Genomic DNA, 18,269 nt, shown 5'->3' with positions numbered 1-18,269 from the left:
ATACTTCTGCTTCATCACCCATCTTCTTTAGGGAAGCCCCACTTATCTCCTGTCGGCTCCTTGCCATGACCACCATCACCATACATCCACCACCATTTTGTGATACGTTTGAAGAATAGAATTTAGGGGGTGTTTGGGATTTGCTTATTTAAAATAATTTATGTTTTTTTATAAAAGTCTTTATTAACTTATTATAAGTTATAATGGTTTTCAAAAACTTCTTTATTACCGGTTTGGCATCGTATAAGCACTTTATCCAAACACTCAAAAGTGTTTGTTACTGGTGCTACACCGAAATAAGTGAATAAGTTGTTTTTATAAACAATCTCAAACAGAAGAAACATTTTATGACTGATTGGTTTTGATGTTCTTATAGTTCTAGTACATATATAGTTAATTTTTCCCCTGTAATTGTCTTTGATTTTGAATTTCACAATAGTTTCTTTCATTAATATTGCGGTTTCCTTGTTCTTCAATTGTTGTTGCTTTCTAATGCAACGAACAATAACGAAACCAATTACTAATCCGGTTGATTCTCTGAATTTCTGGGAATAATTTCCTCTACAATTCATTGATTCAATGAATATTGAACTTTAGGCTTTAAACTCAAATTTGGGAAGAAAAGTAAAAAGCTTTTGTATTCGGTGAATGACCATCCAGATCACACAAACAACATATAAATATGAAGACAAAAATGAATATGGGTCTAAAAAAGACTATGGGTCAAACATCAAAGCCCAATCGTAAAAGGTAATAAAAAATTTACAAAAGTGTCCAAAAACATGCTTAAATTTTGAGGCCTAAAACAGGGCGTTCTCCTCGTTCCAAGCTTTGATTCGACATATTAGGAGCTTGAACTGAGTCCTATAGCGAAAAAATTGTGCGTTTAACGGGGCACCCCTGTTAGCCTGGTCATGTATAGACCTCCTGCATCAATAGGGCTTGGTCTTCTACGCCACATAATAACATAATTTTATGTTTGAATAATTCTGGTTTAAAATGTTTTTGGATTTGAGTTTGAATACGTTTTTATGGGCTTAGTTAAGCGTTCTTAAGAGGAAGAGAAAATAAAAGATAAGGCGAAATGACCAAAATGCTTCCACGTGAGAAGCCCTTAATTGGTGCTCTTAATGGCCGTTGCGGCCACGGGAGAGAACATCCGTAAAGAAATGCAAACCACAGGTTTATTGGTGCAATTTTGAAACTTTAGAGACAAAAACCAAACTTTTGATAAATCATAAGGACAATTTCTTAATCTACTCTTTGATTTATCTTATGCCATTATCGATTACTATTTGTTATCATAATTGAAACCATTAACTTGCTTAAATAACCTCAATGTCACCATTAAAATAAAAGAAAGATATTTGAAGAACTAAAGATTTCTCGAATAAATTTTGCTAAAAGGAACTTGAAACCGAACCGACTGAACTGAATTGAACTGCTTAAGCTCGTAAAAAGTAACATCTACATTAATTAATAGAGAAAAATAAAATAAAAAAATTAATAAAACATCATTTCAGTATGAATTAATGAACATTTGAACACCTTCAATCAAACATTATATCCATGGCTGCCACCATCTCTTTCCGTTGCCATTAATGAAGATTCATCAATGGCTTCATAAACAGCAGAACCATCCTCCCTTCCATACCCACCAACTGGTAGAGATGATGATCTCATCTGATTATCGAAATACGTATACCTTGATGAACTTCCATTCACATGATCATTCCGTCCAAAATCTATATTGAGAGGGCCTTTTGGTAAATTCGCAACAGAAACCGCAGCTGAAGCCGAAGGCAAAGAGACGCTAACACTGCTATCGCATCCCGTGAACCGTTGAACCAAGGCCCTGAAATCGGTCGGACTAGCATTCAGTAGAGTGGTTGGTGTTTTCCGAGAAGCCCTAGATCGTCTGCGTATCGGCTTTGGACCACTTTGGCCAGTGGTTCCATAGCTCGAATCATTATGGACCGGTGTGGTTGTAGCCGGATTAGAGGGGTTACCACTTGATGGAGCCAGTGATGTGTTGGGATACTGTTGAATCCACTGATCAGTAGAAAAAGGGTTCATGCCATTCATGACTATGGAGGTTAGGGTTTGCAGGATATATGGTTTAGAAGTATTGGTGTAGAAAATTAAGCCAGTCTTTAATAGACTGCTTCCAAAGCTTAGTCACCAAGAAACCAAAAAGAAGATAGATATATAGCGGTTTGCATCTGTACATATGCATACAGACAGTGACCCCATATACCATAGACTTGACTCGTGAGATAATCCTAAAAAATATAAATAAATAAAATAAGGAATTCAGTATAACATAGTCAAAATAGAAAAACACCTATGTATTTTGGATTAAAAATTAAAAATTAAAAAAAAAAAAAAAAGGTTTAATGGCAGGGACCTCATGGCCCTGTGGTCCATATTTTGTGAACCCTACTTGCCATACCTCATAAGCAAGCACCGGAAAAGACAACCTGTCCTCCCCTGGAATCGAACCCGGGTGGGCACGTCCAAGAGAAGGCATTTACGGAAGGAGGTGGCCACTAGGCCAAGGCCTAATGGTTTGGATTAAAAATTAGATGTGGTTCAAGCTTGGTCAATGCTCTTAATCGCCGGGCCAAGCGTGTGCGTGCATGTGCCCCTGCTTTACACTGCAACAAGATCGAGTTTATAGAACATCAAAAAAATTTAAGCGTTCTAATAGACCGTTTTATAGGACTAAAGTTACATGATCAAAAAAATAAAACGTCTTATCTAAAATCGTTATAGGTAGTTTTTAACAAGGCTTTTAGGATACTTCTAATATCAAGTGTCCTGTTAGCAATATTATAGAACACTATTTGAAAAAATATCCTATAAAAACAAGTGTTCTATAAAAAAGATAATTTATAGGACATTTTTTCAAAAGTGTCTTATGAAATTGATAAATGTAACGTTTTATATTAAAAGTGTTTTAAATAACTTATCATCAAGCCCAAAAATGTCATAGCAACTTATTACGTCTTTAAATAAAACGTTTTATATTTTAGTTCTAAAAATTAAGTCTTGCAAAATGGTTTATTAACAAAATGTAATTAATATTGGGGTGAAACAACTTATATAAAAAAAACAATTGTTTTATTTTTTAAATATTTTTGTGGTTTTAATAAATCTCACTGAAGTAGCAGTATACCAAATATACCAAGGAACTTGGATTGGTTGGTAACGAGTCAAAACTTGTTTAATTTAATATGAACAATTTTAATACAGTTCAGATTGGGTTGAACTTCCACAAAATTATATGAATTTTAAAAGCTAGTTATTACTTATTAGTTAGTATATTGTTTCAATAACTATAATTCATTGACTTCTTATTAAATTTCATTGACCTAATACGTACAAGTATTCAACACATGTGCATAAAGAGATATTCACCAAAATGTACCTTATATATTAATGTACAACCATATTTTTATAAGGTTTGTCACGGTAGATTGTGTTTACGGGTTGTGAGAGTAGAAGTGTTTTATTTTATAGACTAAAATCATGACATTTGATCCTAAAAAGATAAAAAAAAATAGTTTAAATATCGTCTCTTATTTATTAAAAACACCCCTTAATCGATATACTAAAAAAAAGTGAAAAAAATAAAATAAAATATGGATCAGCTCCTGGTGAGGTGGATCGCCCCTGGAGGTAGATTCCTCAATATTGAGGCAAACAGTATTTGGTTTCTTAAATGTGATGCATGTGAGACCCACCAAATTAATTTTTTAATATCTTTTTTGTCTTTTGGTCAAAGAAGGGGGGATCGCCCCCCATGGTCAAACATCTACCTCCGGGGCGATCCGTGAGGGTATTTTGGCAATTTTTGTAAAAGTTAGCTATTTCGTCAATATTTCATGTATATTTTGATCGTTTTGGTGAATATCCCGTGCATAAATCATAATCTTCATCCTTGATATGCCAAAAAAAAATTAACTGCTTTATGTAATACAAAACATTTATATGTGACAAAGGTATTATAATAAATTGTAAAATGTTTTTGAATATTTAACAAGTTTTTTAGAATAATTAAAACTAAAACGTGTTATTAGTTTTTTATTTGATATTTATACTATATTATAAACAGGCCCGTTCCTGACATTTTATGGGCCCTGTACGAACGTAAAAACAGGGCCCACTGTAAGAAACAAGACTTGTAGCAACGACTTTTGTCGTCGATGAAAGACCATTTATCATCAGAAATAATATATACCAACATGTCGTCGTTATAACTTATGGTGGAAACATGTCATCGCTAAAAGACGCATCGTCAAATCTCACTTTTCTTGTAATGACTATCGGTAAAATTCAATAAGTGTCTTTCATTAGTATAAAATTGAGTACAAGAAATGCTAACAATTTACTGAGGAAAGAAATGTTATTTATCTTACTATAGATATATAAGAGAGTACTCAATTTTTTTTGATTAACCTGGATATCCAACCCGTTATGCGAGCCGACTAATCTCAGGACAACCACCTGCTTTGAAGGTATCCCGGAGTCACCGTATTTGAACCTCCGTGGCCACAAGGGTATTTTTGTTCTTTCTTGGATTTGAACCTGGGACCTCCAGGTACTTTTGATCTTTGGAGTCAAGCTCAAACCAATCAGGCACCGCCGTTGTGGTTACTTAAATTTACGTACTTATTAGGTAATTTGAAACCAGGAGTATAAAAAACTATGGTTGATAATTTTTTATAAAAAGTGAGAATTTTTCTAGTTCATAACAAGAAATATGTGTTATTTTGATTAAGAAAACGAGAATTTGTATGAATGGAGTAATCGTAAGGGTCAATGAGAGATCAATAATAAAKAAGATTATCAAGGTTTTCTAGACAAGTARACAAATGATGATCAATACRAATATGAAAGAAWAGATGATTCTTTGAAATCTAATAAGAATAAATAATGAATTAAACATATAATATGCAAGCTCAACAAATGATTRTTTGAGTACTTAAATAGAATCTTGTAGTGCGGTGGAATCCCAGTAAAAGATATATAAGTCAAACAATTGATGAAAATATTTAAATTTTATTTTTCTTCTTTTTTTGCTCAACTAAAATAATATGTTAAGATTATAAGTTTATGAAACATAACATATATAAGAGACATTATTAAATACATCTAGAAGAAAAAATTATTGATTAATCACAAAACTATGAAACACATCATAAATTATAAGAACAATAGATTGATTGTCAAACAATAGTAAAATATTTTATGTATAAGCAAAAATATTTAACAATAGTCAACAAAAACAATTAAAACAACATAACCAAATAACAATAGTCAATAGAAGCAGAAATTGATAAAAATATCCAACAAAAATATATAGCAATAACAAACACATGATCTTAACATTGAATTGTTGAAGCATAAAAACAGTCAAGCATATAGAGATAACAATAACCAATATCATTGGACCTTGTTGAAGATAAAAAAAAATTAGAGGGAAAAAAAACAATAGCATATAATGAATGATCAATTAATTTTTTTATTTTCTTTTCCAATATATTTTTGGGCTCTTATTATGTACTAATTTTGTTGCTTCTTATTATATGTTACAACTTTTTGGGTTTCTTTATTTCATTAAATTCTTTTAGACTACTATTGTATTTTTTTTTATGAAAAATTTGGGCCCCTAATATTTTTGGGCCCTGAGCGTGCGCCCGTGCCGTCCTCCCCTAGGGACGGCCCTGATTATAAAGCATTTAACAAAAACTCTTAAAAACCATTTTTTATGTATATAAGTACTGTTTATTGATACATATTACTTAAAATTCAAGATCACAAGTAAATTTTTCATAAGTACAACTTATTAAAGTTTCATTTTGAATTTGTGTAACTAATTATAGATAAACATAATCAAATACGGGATAGACATCTCATTTTGAATTTAAAAAATCTAGAATATAACTAGAATAATCATTAGTTATAACAAAATACTTAATTATTATTTTTATAAAAATTATATTATTAAACGATAAATAAATTACTTCGTTATTAAATCTAAATCAAATTATAAATAAAATATTGATTTAAAGAAATTACAAAAAAAACCAGAACTTTAAATAGTTAATATCGATATATATATTTTTCTCAATTTTTTATAATATATTTAAATTTATATTTTATTAAAAAATAGAAACATTATCGTTTTCTCAAAACCATTAAAAACCGTATTATATCGACATAGATAAATAATAAAAGGAAACATTAAAATTGAGATATATCTCGTTATATTATGCGAGCATCATTCTAGTTATTTAAAAAAGTGTCTCATAAGAACAAATATCGATCGTATAATCCATTAGACTTTTAAAAAATATTCAATAAAGAAAACGTATCCTAAAAACTTGTTAAAATCTTCAAAAGTGTAATATACACTTATGTAACACTTTTACATATAGAGGTCATAAAATTTTGCTCCTATATATAAATTTAAGTGATAAAAAAAATTCTATTATGACATTTAACCATTTTTTGTATTTTGTAAATGTCGGTTAGAAAATAAAAGACAATGTCTAAACTTATATATGATATGTATATATAGAGCCTATTTTTGCAAATACTCTAATACCAGCAAACTAATAATTTTTTAGTGTATATTCATTGTTGAATATAATTCATTAACATAATATAAATACAAGTGAATTAACATATTCTTGAATGAATATATATATATATATATATATATATTTGTTATAAGCAAATGGAGATGTTGAAAGTTATCATTTTCTTGGGGGGTTTTGGTCAAAGTAAAAGTAATGCATCAAAGTTGAAGGATGCAAAGCAACGTATGTGATGGTTCGAGGAAACAACCCTGTGATGTTTGTTGGAAAGTGACAATGAGATCATGGCTTATGAAATGTGTTTTGGTCTTATGTATGTTGACAGGTTTGGAAGCTTCCCATACAGTCCATGAACAATAATCAATATTTGAAAACTTTACCAATCTTTTTGTATTCAAAATCTGTTCTTATTTAAATTATATAATTAATATATATATATAGTTTGTATAATATTTCTTTGGAAATTGTATTTTAATAACATAATCGACTTTATTTTTTATATCAATAATGGGTATTAAAATATACAACATTTCTAAACTATAGATACTTAAATCAGGTTTTTGGAATTTTTTTTTAAATATACAATATTTATATACGACAAATACAACAAATAAATTCACACATCCTCCTCATCTTTGGTGAGTTTTGAACCTCTAACCTTCTAGAAGGCTAAGGACTACAATATCGTTAAGGAAAAAGCCCTTTGATAGGTTTTTGAAAGTTAGTGTTCTAAAAATATGAACTAACTCAAAGTATGTATAAAATCATATAATTGTATGCTAAATAGAGGTAGCAAAACAGATGAATTAGATAAATAGTTAAAATGGCATTTTTTATGGATTAAAATAAGTTAGTGTGTCGGGTTGGTATGTAATTTTTCAAAAAAAAAAAAGTGTGATATCACCTTTAAAATGGTACAAGAAACTGATCTTGACGGAAGATAAATCGTGTGTTCGTTTATAGGATGCTAAAAATATGTTCAAATGTTCTATTAAAATGCTTTATAGAATTTAAGTTTATAGGATCAACTAATTGTGTCTTATATAAAAATGTTATAATGAAGTTATTATATGCTTTTGGACGTCTTAAGAGGATTTATATGAAACTTCATATAAAGTGTCTTATCCTTTTTATATAACCCTTCTATATATCCTCTAAACACATTTTTTTATAGGAAACTTGTTTTTATAAGACACTTTGTATAGATATAATTGTTTGATCTTATAAACTTAAGTCCTATATTAAGACACCTTGGGGTCGTTTACCTAAATAGTTACCCGGTAAGTGCTTATCGTTAGAAGTTAGTATTATAATTTATTTTACTGGGTAAAATTGTAGTACATTAAAACGTATCATATGCAAAAATTTACCTGGTAAGCGTTTCACCGGGTAAGAGTCGTCACATTCACTTACAGGGTAAGACTCTTCATCCTTATCATCGCTTTTATCGGGTAAGATTCTTGGTCCTTATCGGGTAAACGTTTAGTAAACGGCCCTTACATATTTTATTTGTTTTATAAACTCAATTTTATTATAGTATAGAACGATACCTGAAGTAAAACCACAAATCTCAGACTTATTTAGCAAAGTTGTTCGCCTTTCTGCTCACTAGACTAAAACCACAGCAATCGCGATGAAATTTTGTCATTAGTTTAATGACCCATTCTAGAAATCATTTGATAATAGACAAGGGGAATGCTGGATTCGACTTGGAAACTAATATTAAGGGCTCAAGCACGAATCATTGTTTTCAAAATTGGTTAACTTCATGTAGTTGAAAAAGTTTCAAGAATCTTATCTCTAAGATATTATATATTACTAAGAAAATGAATAATCAAATAAGAAACTTATGTGTTGTGAATTTTTTTATTTAGGTATTGTTTCATATGATTTGTTTTTATTGGGTATTAAAGTTATTGAATAATAGAGGGAGAGATGAGCGATCAAATGCAAACCAACTATTTTGTGAAAACTCTACAAACCAATCTCATCCATCCATTATCTTGATCAATGGTTATGATTAAAATGTGTTATATTAAGAAAGTAAAAAAAAAAATTAATATTCAATCAAGAAAGGGCAAACCAATTTTTCCCGTTTTCAAATAATTTTATTTTGGAAACTGGATAATTTTATTTCATCAGTGAAACTGGTGTCATGACTAAAACGTTTCGAAAACTAAATAAAATGACTTCATTCGTGAAATTGAGTTCATGTTCAATATTCAAAAAAGAATTATCCTCAGATTCATTTTCATTTAATCAAACATTATTCGATTTGACAAACATTTCATTAGTGAGATCGGTTTTATGAATGAAATTTTTTTTGCAATTTAAATAATACGTCATTAGTGAAATTGGTTTCATCAATAAAAACATTTTGGTAACTATATCTAATTTTTCGCTAGTGAAATTTGTTTCATTGTTCGTCTGTATAATGAAATTTGAGCTAGATATGGTTCAGTCAATGGACACATTTCCCAAAAAGCTGAATAACATGTTTTTGTTAATGAAATTCGGCCCGGATTACGAAATGCAGTTTCTTCGACCTCATGATGAAGTTGAAAACATTGATTCTATTATGAACATTTCTGATGAACTGCTAGCCTATGTCGATCAGAATTCTCAATATGTGATAGAGTATAAGAGAGTGATAGTTCCTATAGTCCACCCAGAGCAGGAGGGACTTACCCAGGGAACAACCCATGCCTCGGTTGAGCGTAGCGAGGGTCTAGGTCTAGACGAGCGCGTTTATTTACATGGGGTATCTGAGCTGGGTTATGTGCAGAGAGAAAATGTAATTAAAAGGGGCTCGGTGGGGGGAGACTCTGATCAAGCAATTTTCGAAGGCAGTGCTTCCTCAACTCCTTCAAGTTCGAAAGACATTGAATCTAATGATGATAATGATGATGATCAAGCTGAAGATGAGTCAATTACTGATGATGATGATGATGAATCAGATGGTAATGATGATAACAATGATGATGATGATGATAAAAATCTGGGTGATGCTGAACAGATAAACATTGAAGAGCATCAACCAATGCAATTTACTTTTGATGATGTTATCTCGGATTTTGATTACAAGACTGAAAATGGCAATATCTTAGCAGGTTTAAGGATGGATGAGGGAGCTCTAGCTGAAAATTCTGAGAAGCTGAGCAATTGGGAAGGAGAAAACCATGCGAGTGTGTGACACAAATGACAAATCAAGTGGTAGTTCCTCTCCAAACATTTAGGAGAAGATGGGTAGCCACAGTCACCCATTCGCTGAACGTAGGCACAACAATTTATTGACATTCATTCATTGAATGTTGTAGTTCCTCTACTATTGGAATTCATTCGTTGAGTGTTGATATTGAATAAGACATAGTCCACCCAACTATGCACCTGCACACCCCTCCAAGCCACTCTGATGCCTCTCAACAGGTATCAGTTTCACCTTCTCAGCGGGATTTTGCACAAAATCTATCTATTCCTCACTCGTAGCAATTAAATATTGAAACAAGTAGACACCTTCCCAGTCTATGACTTCTTTGAACATCACACCGAGTCTAGAGCCCTCATACACTCTAGGAACACATGATACTCGAGCATCCTTTGCTCAACCTTTTATTCTTAGTGAACATGCTGGAACGAACAAAGTAGAGTCATTTGACTTTCTACAAGGACCGGTTGAAAGTCTTACCAGTGTTAACGTTATTCCAACGGTGAACGCAGGCACAACAGTTTATTCAACTGTGTTGGGTTCAAGACTTTGCGCTTAAAAGTTGTATTCAAGCATGCTTATCTTTCTTGTAATTTGTCTTGTAATTGTAACTATAAATAGCTTTTTCTTTGTAAGCAGTAGTAAGAATTTGTAAGCGGATTAGTGATTGAAATCTTTCTTCACTTTGAAATACGAAAAGCTTTGGAAAAACTCTATCTCTGTTCTTTAATATTTCTACTGTCAATCTGCCATTGTTCTTGAATTTGTATTACAATTGATTAATCTTTCTAGGGATTATCAATTGGTATTAGAGCAGATTCGATACATCTATATCGAAACGATCATTCTATTCATTAACAATTTCAAGAACTTTTATTGTTTTTCAATGAAACAGTAACTCATCCTTCATCATCTTCAAGTTCGACTATTTTTGACTTAATAGATTAAAATTCACCTTAATCTTAATAATTCTTATCAATTCAATGCTAAAAGATTAGTATTGGAATGAATTTAAACCTTTCTAGATCGATCATTTTGAGGTTTTGTGCTTTATTTTGTTGCAATGATGGATCTAGAGTCGAACTGGACTTATCTGATAATATGCTTTCCTTATCAGCCATTAAATATGTGCATTGAGCGATGAAGTGAAGCTCATCACCCAATGATGATATAAAGAAATGTGCGATAAAGTGGTACTCATCGGACAATATATACTTTTTGGGTAACATAAGTTGAGCGATAATCTTGGACTTGGTTGCATTTTGACAATGTTTTGAGCGATAAAGATTGATCATCACTCAAGGCATGCCCAAAGAGTAATGATTATCTACTAAGTCTTGTGTATTAAAGTTGAATCGCTTATAGAGGTGTCTGATGAAGGCCCTAATCGCTCAATATACCAAGCGATGAAGTCTTGGTGAGCGATGACCCTGCTCCTTGTGCGATATATTCTTGTCTGGAGAGTGCTCCTCATCGTTTAGAGCTTCATGCGATGAGTTTTTCCTACCTTGCACGATGAGTTGAAAGTTACTTGTGAAGATTAATGCATTAGCTTGATGTTTTGACTGATAAACTTGTTTTCATCGCCTAAATGGTGAGCGATGACCATGCTCATCGTTCAAGGCGCGTGCGATAAGGGTGATTTTTATGTTGTTATTACTTAAGGCCTGTCCGATATCCTTACTCATTGGACATGACATGTGCAATAAGAGGTAAGCCTGAGGCATGGGCAATGAGTAAATAATATCATGCTTATCGTTCATCTTTTGAAGTATTTTTTACTCTTGAGCTCAATAGTGTGCTTAATGGATGTTTTAGTCCCATTTATCTTGTGCTTAATGATTAAGGAGACATTTTATCATTATTTGTCCTTAAGAGCATCATACAGCATATTGGTCAACATTGACTTTTTCTTTGGTCAACCATTTGTGATTTGAAGATAAATCCAGATTTGAAATGTTTTTAGATTTGTATTAATCAATCTCAATATTTGATTGGACTAGCTAAAGTTTGGGGATTTGCAATCATTATTATGGAGTTTTCTACAAGAAGCTAGAACATTGAGTGTCTTCACTCATTTCTTTTGACCTAATCAATCAAAGGTCTTAAAGGTATACAATCAGTGTTTCTGGAGGTTCTGGATTTAATCAAATTTTTAAGTGTCTTCAGTCATGCTTCTAACCTGATCAATTAGAGGTTTGATAGTATACAGTCATTATTCTGATGTTTGGTTGTGATTTGAGAATTTTGAGTGCTTTTAATCATTCTTTTGGCTGGAAATTTTGGATCTGGTTTTGGTTATTCAGTTTCTGGAAGTTTAAAGGAAATCGGCTTATTTGTCTGGTTTGACATGCTGTTCTTGAAGCTGTGTACTTATCTGCTAATTCTTCCTTCATTAACTCAATACCAAAGGTGTTTGTTATGGTACTTCAAGTATTTGTTTACCCCATTGTGAGCTTACCAAGATCAGGCGCTTAAGCTGAATGCCTATTCAACTCATGATTCATTGAAAGATTCTTTGTAATTAGACTGGTTGCACTGGAATGTCACGAGGCTCGCACATTTATCAATCCCAAAGTGGATGAATCTATAGTTACCGGATTGGCGATGATTCTGCAGTTAAAGGTTGTGTTGATTCATCTGCAGTTTAGCTACACTTTGTGAAATTGGTGGTGCTTAACTCATTAGATGTTATTTTTTATTTGAAACTTAAAGAGTAAGAGCTATTTTCTGGGGGGGGGGGGTTGAAGATCTTATCATTGTCGGGTGTACAAAAGTTTTCTCAAAGAAAGCAGGGGGGAGAAGACTTGAAGCTTTCAAGAGGTACTTGCTTTATAAAACCCTGGAGGTAGATTGTTAGGACAAAAATTGTCCCAAGTTTAGAAAGTTTTATAAAGTCCTTGTATTGCATTGCATTGCATTGCATTGAATTGCATTGCATTGTAATACTCTTTGTATTTGGGTTAAGGGCTTATGGGCTTAACATGTAAATGTTCCCTATAAATAGGGACATGGAGCTTAGATTAGAATGTTAATCATTCTTCTAATCATTCCTTGTATTCGCTAATGAGAGTCGTTTGAGAGAGATTTGAGTTTGTAAGTCTTACCTTTCCATAAAGAAGCTGATCAGATTCTTAATCATGTTCTTCAATCTCAATTTTCTTAAATTGTTCTTGAATTGTTATTGAATCTGGGATTCATAAACTGCAATCTATGTGATATAGGAGTTACATTACCCGACTTTGTGTCAAGGGAATTTCTGAACGGCACCCTAAAGGTTGTTCAAGACACTTTGATGGAAGAAATAAGGGGTTTGAAGAGTTTGTTGAAGGGAAAGAAGCCAACTTCTGAAGAAGAAAGTCATGCTCCGCCACCACCACCTCAATCTCAACCGTAACAAGAACAAAACTTCTTGGTAGATGATTTGAAGTCCATGCTCTATGCTAAGATGATTTCTGAACCGAACATGGACTCGATGTATGCAGACATGTTGTATGTTATGACAATCAATTGAAGGAATCGAAACCCTTAGAGCCTTAGAGTTTCATAAATTCTAGAGCGTTGTTGTCTCAAACTTGTCAAAGCTTGGTTCAACATTTTTCTCTACTTCCTAAAACCTACAAAATTCCTTAGACTCATTTGTTGAACGAATTTCTGTTCTAGAGATTTCGTGCAAAACTCAAGCCATTACTCTCAAAAGAAGGCATGATGACCAGGACGATCCTGATCACCATGAGGGGGAGAACAAGAGAAAAAGAATGGTTGAGTCTTATGGTTTACAGAGAATGGAGTTGGAAGGAAATGAAGAAACTTCTGATGATCATAACTCTAATCATTCTGGTGATATGGTGATGGGTATGGAGATGCCAGTGTATCTAAACCCAGAGATCGAGTCGATGGTTGAAAAGCTGGAGGTCTCCACTGTAGAAACAAGAAGGTTACTAGGTTTATTAGCAAATGTTGGTTATAATGATGTTTTTGCTGATGAAGTTGGTGGAGGTCAGGATTTTGATGTTGAATCAGAAGGAGAAGTTACTGATTCAGATTAGTTGTTGTTTGACTTTGAAGCAGATATAAATGTTGATGAATCAAGCTTTCCATTTCCGATCGAGCCGAAAGTAAGACCTGAACCATTCTTTGTTGAACCACTAAGTGCTCCTAGTACATCTTATGTACCTCAAACTGCAAATGTTCAATCTTCAAGAAGGTATGTGCCTATCGCTGATAAGCTTGAAACTCCATGGTGGGACAAAGCTAGAATAAGATAACCTTATCTTGAAGGCATGTATGCCGACATATTTGTTCGTCATTTGAAAGCTTTAAATGTTGATAAAGTTTTAGGTATTCGTAGAGAAACCATTGAATACAGAAAAGAGTATAAGTACTTCCTAAAAGCTAAAGCCAACCCATTCACTTTGTGCGAACAAAGCACCGAATTGTCTTGATAAAGAAGGTGAAAGCCAAAAGACTTGTAAGAGTTTGGTATCCAGTTTTCTACGTCACAAGGCACGATAGAAGAGAATGGTACTTCAGTAAAGCTGATTTTCCAAATATGTACTTGGAAGACTTAGAGATTATGTATCATGATTTCTGAAACCAGACTGCCATATTAGAAGGAATAGTTAGTAGATTAGAAGCCATAAAAATATTTCTTAAGTGTCAAAGAAAATTGTCTTATGTTATAGATGTTCATATGGGATATGAAGGTAATCAAAAGCATGTCCATCTGAAAAAGTCGAATCAAGATTTAGAAGACGTTGATGGTTATCCTTTGTATACGATTCTTGAAGATCCGGAGTTAGGTGTAACCTATGAAAACTCTGAAGGTGCCAAAAGGTTTATGAGGTTCAGTGAACTCAAAAAGTACAGTGATGGAACAACCAAAAATTATCAGGAAGCAGCTCGAGTTAAAGAAAGTTCAAGATGACAAAGCGTCGGGGACTAACAAGATGAATATGAGAGAAAGGTTCATATTACTTAAAGCTCTAGAGTTACTTGATGAGAAGATTGGGTACATGAATGCTATAAGAAGGTTTGAGACACATCTAGGATTTAGATGATCAAGATTTTCAATTTCTAGAGCTTGAATCCAAAGGGGGAGAATGTTGGGTTCAATGCTTTGTGCTTTAAAGTTGTATTCAAGCTTCCTATTTCCTTTATAATTGTCTTTAATATAATTAATGTCATTGTCTTTAATTTTAGATTAGCATTTTCATTTGTAATCTTTGAAGCTAATACGCAAAACCTTTGAAGAACTTTCTTTCTCTACTTTTACATAATCTACCATTGTTGATCTTGTTTGAGTTCTTGACATTTGTGATTGATTGATTTCTGGAACATCACACATATAGTTCATATATGAATCAGATGGATTCACATATGCACATATTATAATTTGTTTGTCGTCTAATGGTAAAACTTAAGAAACTACCCTTTTATCTTACTCATAGTTGTTACCATGCGATCGAATTATCTGGTGCTACACGATTAGCCCCTCAAACCTTGACCGTTAAATTTTTAGTGGAAGATTTAGGATTACTTCTCTATTTCTCATATATTTGATATTTCTCAAATGAACCTATAGCCTATATATTATATAAAATTTGTTTAACAATGTGTTTGATGACAATACGAAACTTTTTACATGTAATTTTTGTTTCACAAACAGGTAAAATAGTTTTATATTACAGACAAATATATGTTACTCAATACTTGAATTTCCATCTTGGATAAAAATATCATACAAAATAGCATATGATATATTGGTTCACATTATTATAACCTTTTGTGATTCTCAATATGATTAACCTTTTGTGATTCTCAACATGATTAACCTGTAGTAAGTAATAGTTAATGTTTAATAAGTTGTTTTCAGGGCTTTTATCTAAAACATTTATACTAGAATAGAATAGTAGAGATGAAAAATATACAATTGTTGGGAAAGAAGAGTAAACTATGGATTCAGCTCTTGATGTTTGTTCATTTTGATGGTTTTCATTCCTTAACTTTATTTATTCCGTATTTGTTCTTGACATTTCTAAAACCCTTTGGTTTATTCCATTTGTCTAACATCGATTATCTTTTATGTTAATGACAGGTATTAATATAAAAGGTAAAAAAAAAAAATATAATGCTTTCTCCCATTTACCAAACATAACCCTCCCTTCATGGCTTTCCCCCTTCCCCTGTTGGCTCCCTGGATCTCTGACATATTCCTTTTCCCATGGTAAAGCCTCTCAGATTCAACAAAGAATATAGGCTACATACTTAAAGCAGTTGTGCCAAAACACTCCAGATTCAATAAAGATCAAGAGCAATTGTGACAAAACGATTCATATCGAGGGCAGTAGAAAGTTTAAATTTCTTAAAATTTACTACCATGTTTTATGCTCCTACACTCAAGATCCAACATACCCTCAATTAAATTGAAGAAATCTAAACCAACAGTGAGAAAACACAAAAGAAATGGATTCACGTTGTAATTGTTTGATTTTGATTTAGGTTTATGTTTGATATAAGGTATAGGTTTGATTTAGGTATTTTGTTTAAGTTAGGTTTAGGCTTTTGATGTATGGTTTTAGCTTTAGTTATTACTGGTTAAATTGAAGAAAAGTTTTTTTTTTCTCTTTGTAACTTGTATCAATCGCTCCAAATCTGATCACATATGTTTCTTTTCATAATTTGATTCCAATACATGATTAGAGTAATAACCTTTTAATTTGGTGTTTGATCTGAAAAGTTTTAGTCTGATATAGTTGCCAAAACTGATTGCATAAAGGGGAGGGTGGTTGGCAATGGGTCTCGTCAACAGGGCAAAGGCGAAGGGCAGGGTTGACACCATTTTTAAGAGGGAGGTTTATGTTATTTATTTTTTAATTTTATATATAGTAGTTTCTGTTATCAACTAAAAGATAGAAAAAAGATAAAAAGACCAAAATACTTGTCATTTAGTTAGATTTAATAAAAAAGCATTACGATCGTTAGTTCAAAGGAGAAAACCTATACACTTTGCAAACGTCAAAGACAAGTTTAGGATAAATAAAGTTAAGGGACTAAAACCAATAAAATGGGCAAACATAAAGGACCTAAAGCCTAAATTAAATTATTCTTGAAGAATATTGGTCGAGGGTGGGTCAAATTAAGGAGTCTTTGACTTGTGTGAGAAAGTCCAAGATGGTCCCACCAAGTTTTACATCCGTCGGTCTGAACCACACTTTGTGGGTCCCGTATGATTTATTTCTATTCGCATTTATAAATTATAGACATCAATTTTTAATTTTTAATCACTAAAATTTTAAAAAGTGAGATTTAAAAATCATTCATGTTGTTACAAAAATCGTTTAATTTCTGTCCATTAAGAGTTAACTATAGATTTGGTTCCTTTCGTCTGTAAAAAATAACAGTGTTCGTCTTTGTAATTTCAAAACTACAAAATGGTCATCGTGGTTCAGTCCCTTTTTATAACGATCATTAAATAATTTCATTAAATGAGGGCATTTTCGTGTTTTTAAGGTTTTCTTTTTGCCGTTTTACTCTTGCAAAAACACAAGGACCAAAACCATAAAATCAATTTTGATTCCGTTAGAGTTAGGGACTAAATTCGGACGTTTTTAGTTTGAACATTTTAAAAGCCACGATGATCATTTTGTAATTTCAAAATTACGGACGGAAATTGTTATTTTCGACAAACCACATATATCAAATTTGTAGTTTACTCTGTACTTAGTTATATCATTTTTGTTTTTGATAAAAAATGAAAATGCGATTATAAGGAAACATGATGTGTATTGACTCGGATGTTTTCCATAATAAAAGATATAATAAGTTTGTTGATACGTAGCCATAGATTTCTCCATATATTTATGTAGGAGCAGTTTTTTAAATGGTGTGTTATGGTAACAACATGTATATCTTATGTCATGTACCATATACGGTAGCACGGTTGTGGCATAGCTTGGTGGTTCTTGACGGTGTCAATGTGCATTTTTCTTAACATTCGAATTTTGTATTTTTTTTTTTGTAAAGTTTACATATATGTAGAAGAAACTTTGTATATTGTGAGAATTTTGAGATTCATTTTCATCGACCAATAACATTTTAAAATTGTAAAGGTATTGTTGTAATATTTGACCAAATGATATAACCTTCATATTTGTTTTTAAAATGTACAGGGCTAAAATCGCAAAAATTACGTTGTGAGTCTTTGAGAAAACTTGACAGTAGTTAAAATCATTCAAATTGAGATTTCAAATATCAAATTTTAAAAGAAAGAATTTCACAAAGTGAATCCTCAATTCCATATAGATACACTTGTTTTGTCCAAACAAGAATGTAAATTTAAGTCATATTTTAGAAACTATTTAATTAAAATGCTCCAACAAATAGTGACACAAAATTCCATATGTATATTTATGGATTATGGATGCACAATGTGAAATGGGAGTGTATGTTCATATTTG

General features: G+C 32.1%; 1 protein-coding gene across 1 annotated transcript; it reads right to left on the bottom strand.

The window, feature by feature from the left end:
* Positions 1-1,411: 1,411 nt before the first annotated feature.
* On the bottom strand, positions 1,412-2,177 carry LOC112513285 (VQ motif-containing protein 22-like). The gene has a single exon (XM_025119505.1). It carries the CDS (start codon positions 2,083-2,085, stop codon positions 1,555-1,557), a length of 531 nt encoding a protein of 176 aa, XP_024975273.1. The 5' UTR covers positions 2,086-2,177; the 3' UTR covers positions 1,412-1,554.
* Between the last annotated feature and the right edge of the window lie 16,092 nt (positions 2,178-18,269).

This window comes from Cynara cardunculus, assembly GCF_001531365.2.
Source record: "Cynara cardunculus var. scolymus isolate 2C chromosome LG 5, CcrdV1, whole genome shotgun sequence".
In the NCBI taxonomy this organism is placed as follows: Eukaryota; Viridiplantae; Streptophyta; class Magnoliopsida; order Asterales; family Asteraceae; genus Cynara; species Cynara cardunculus.
This window is presented reverse-complemented; position numbering and strand designations above follow the sequence as displayed.

Bases quoted from the DNA above. Each gene is read 5' to 3' on its own strand.
- LOC112513285 (XM_025119505.1), bottom strand. From the start codon at position 2,085: ATGAATGGCATGAACCCTTTTTCTACTGATCAGTGGATTCAACAGTAT.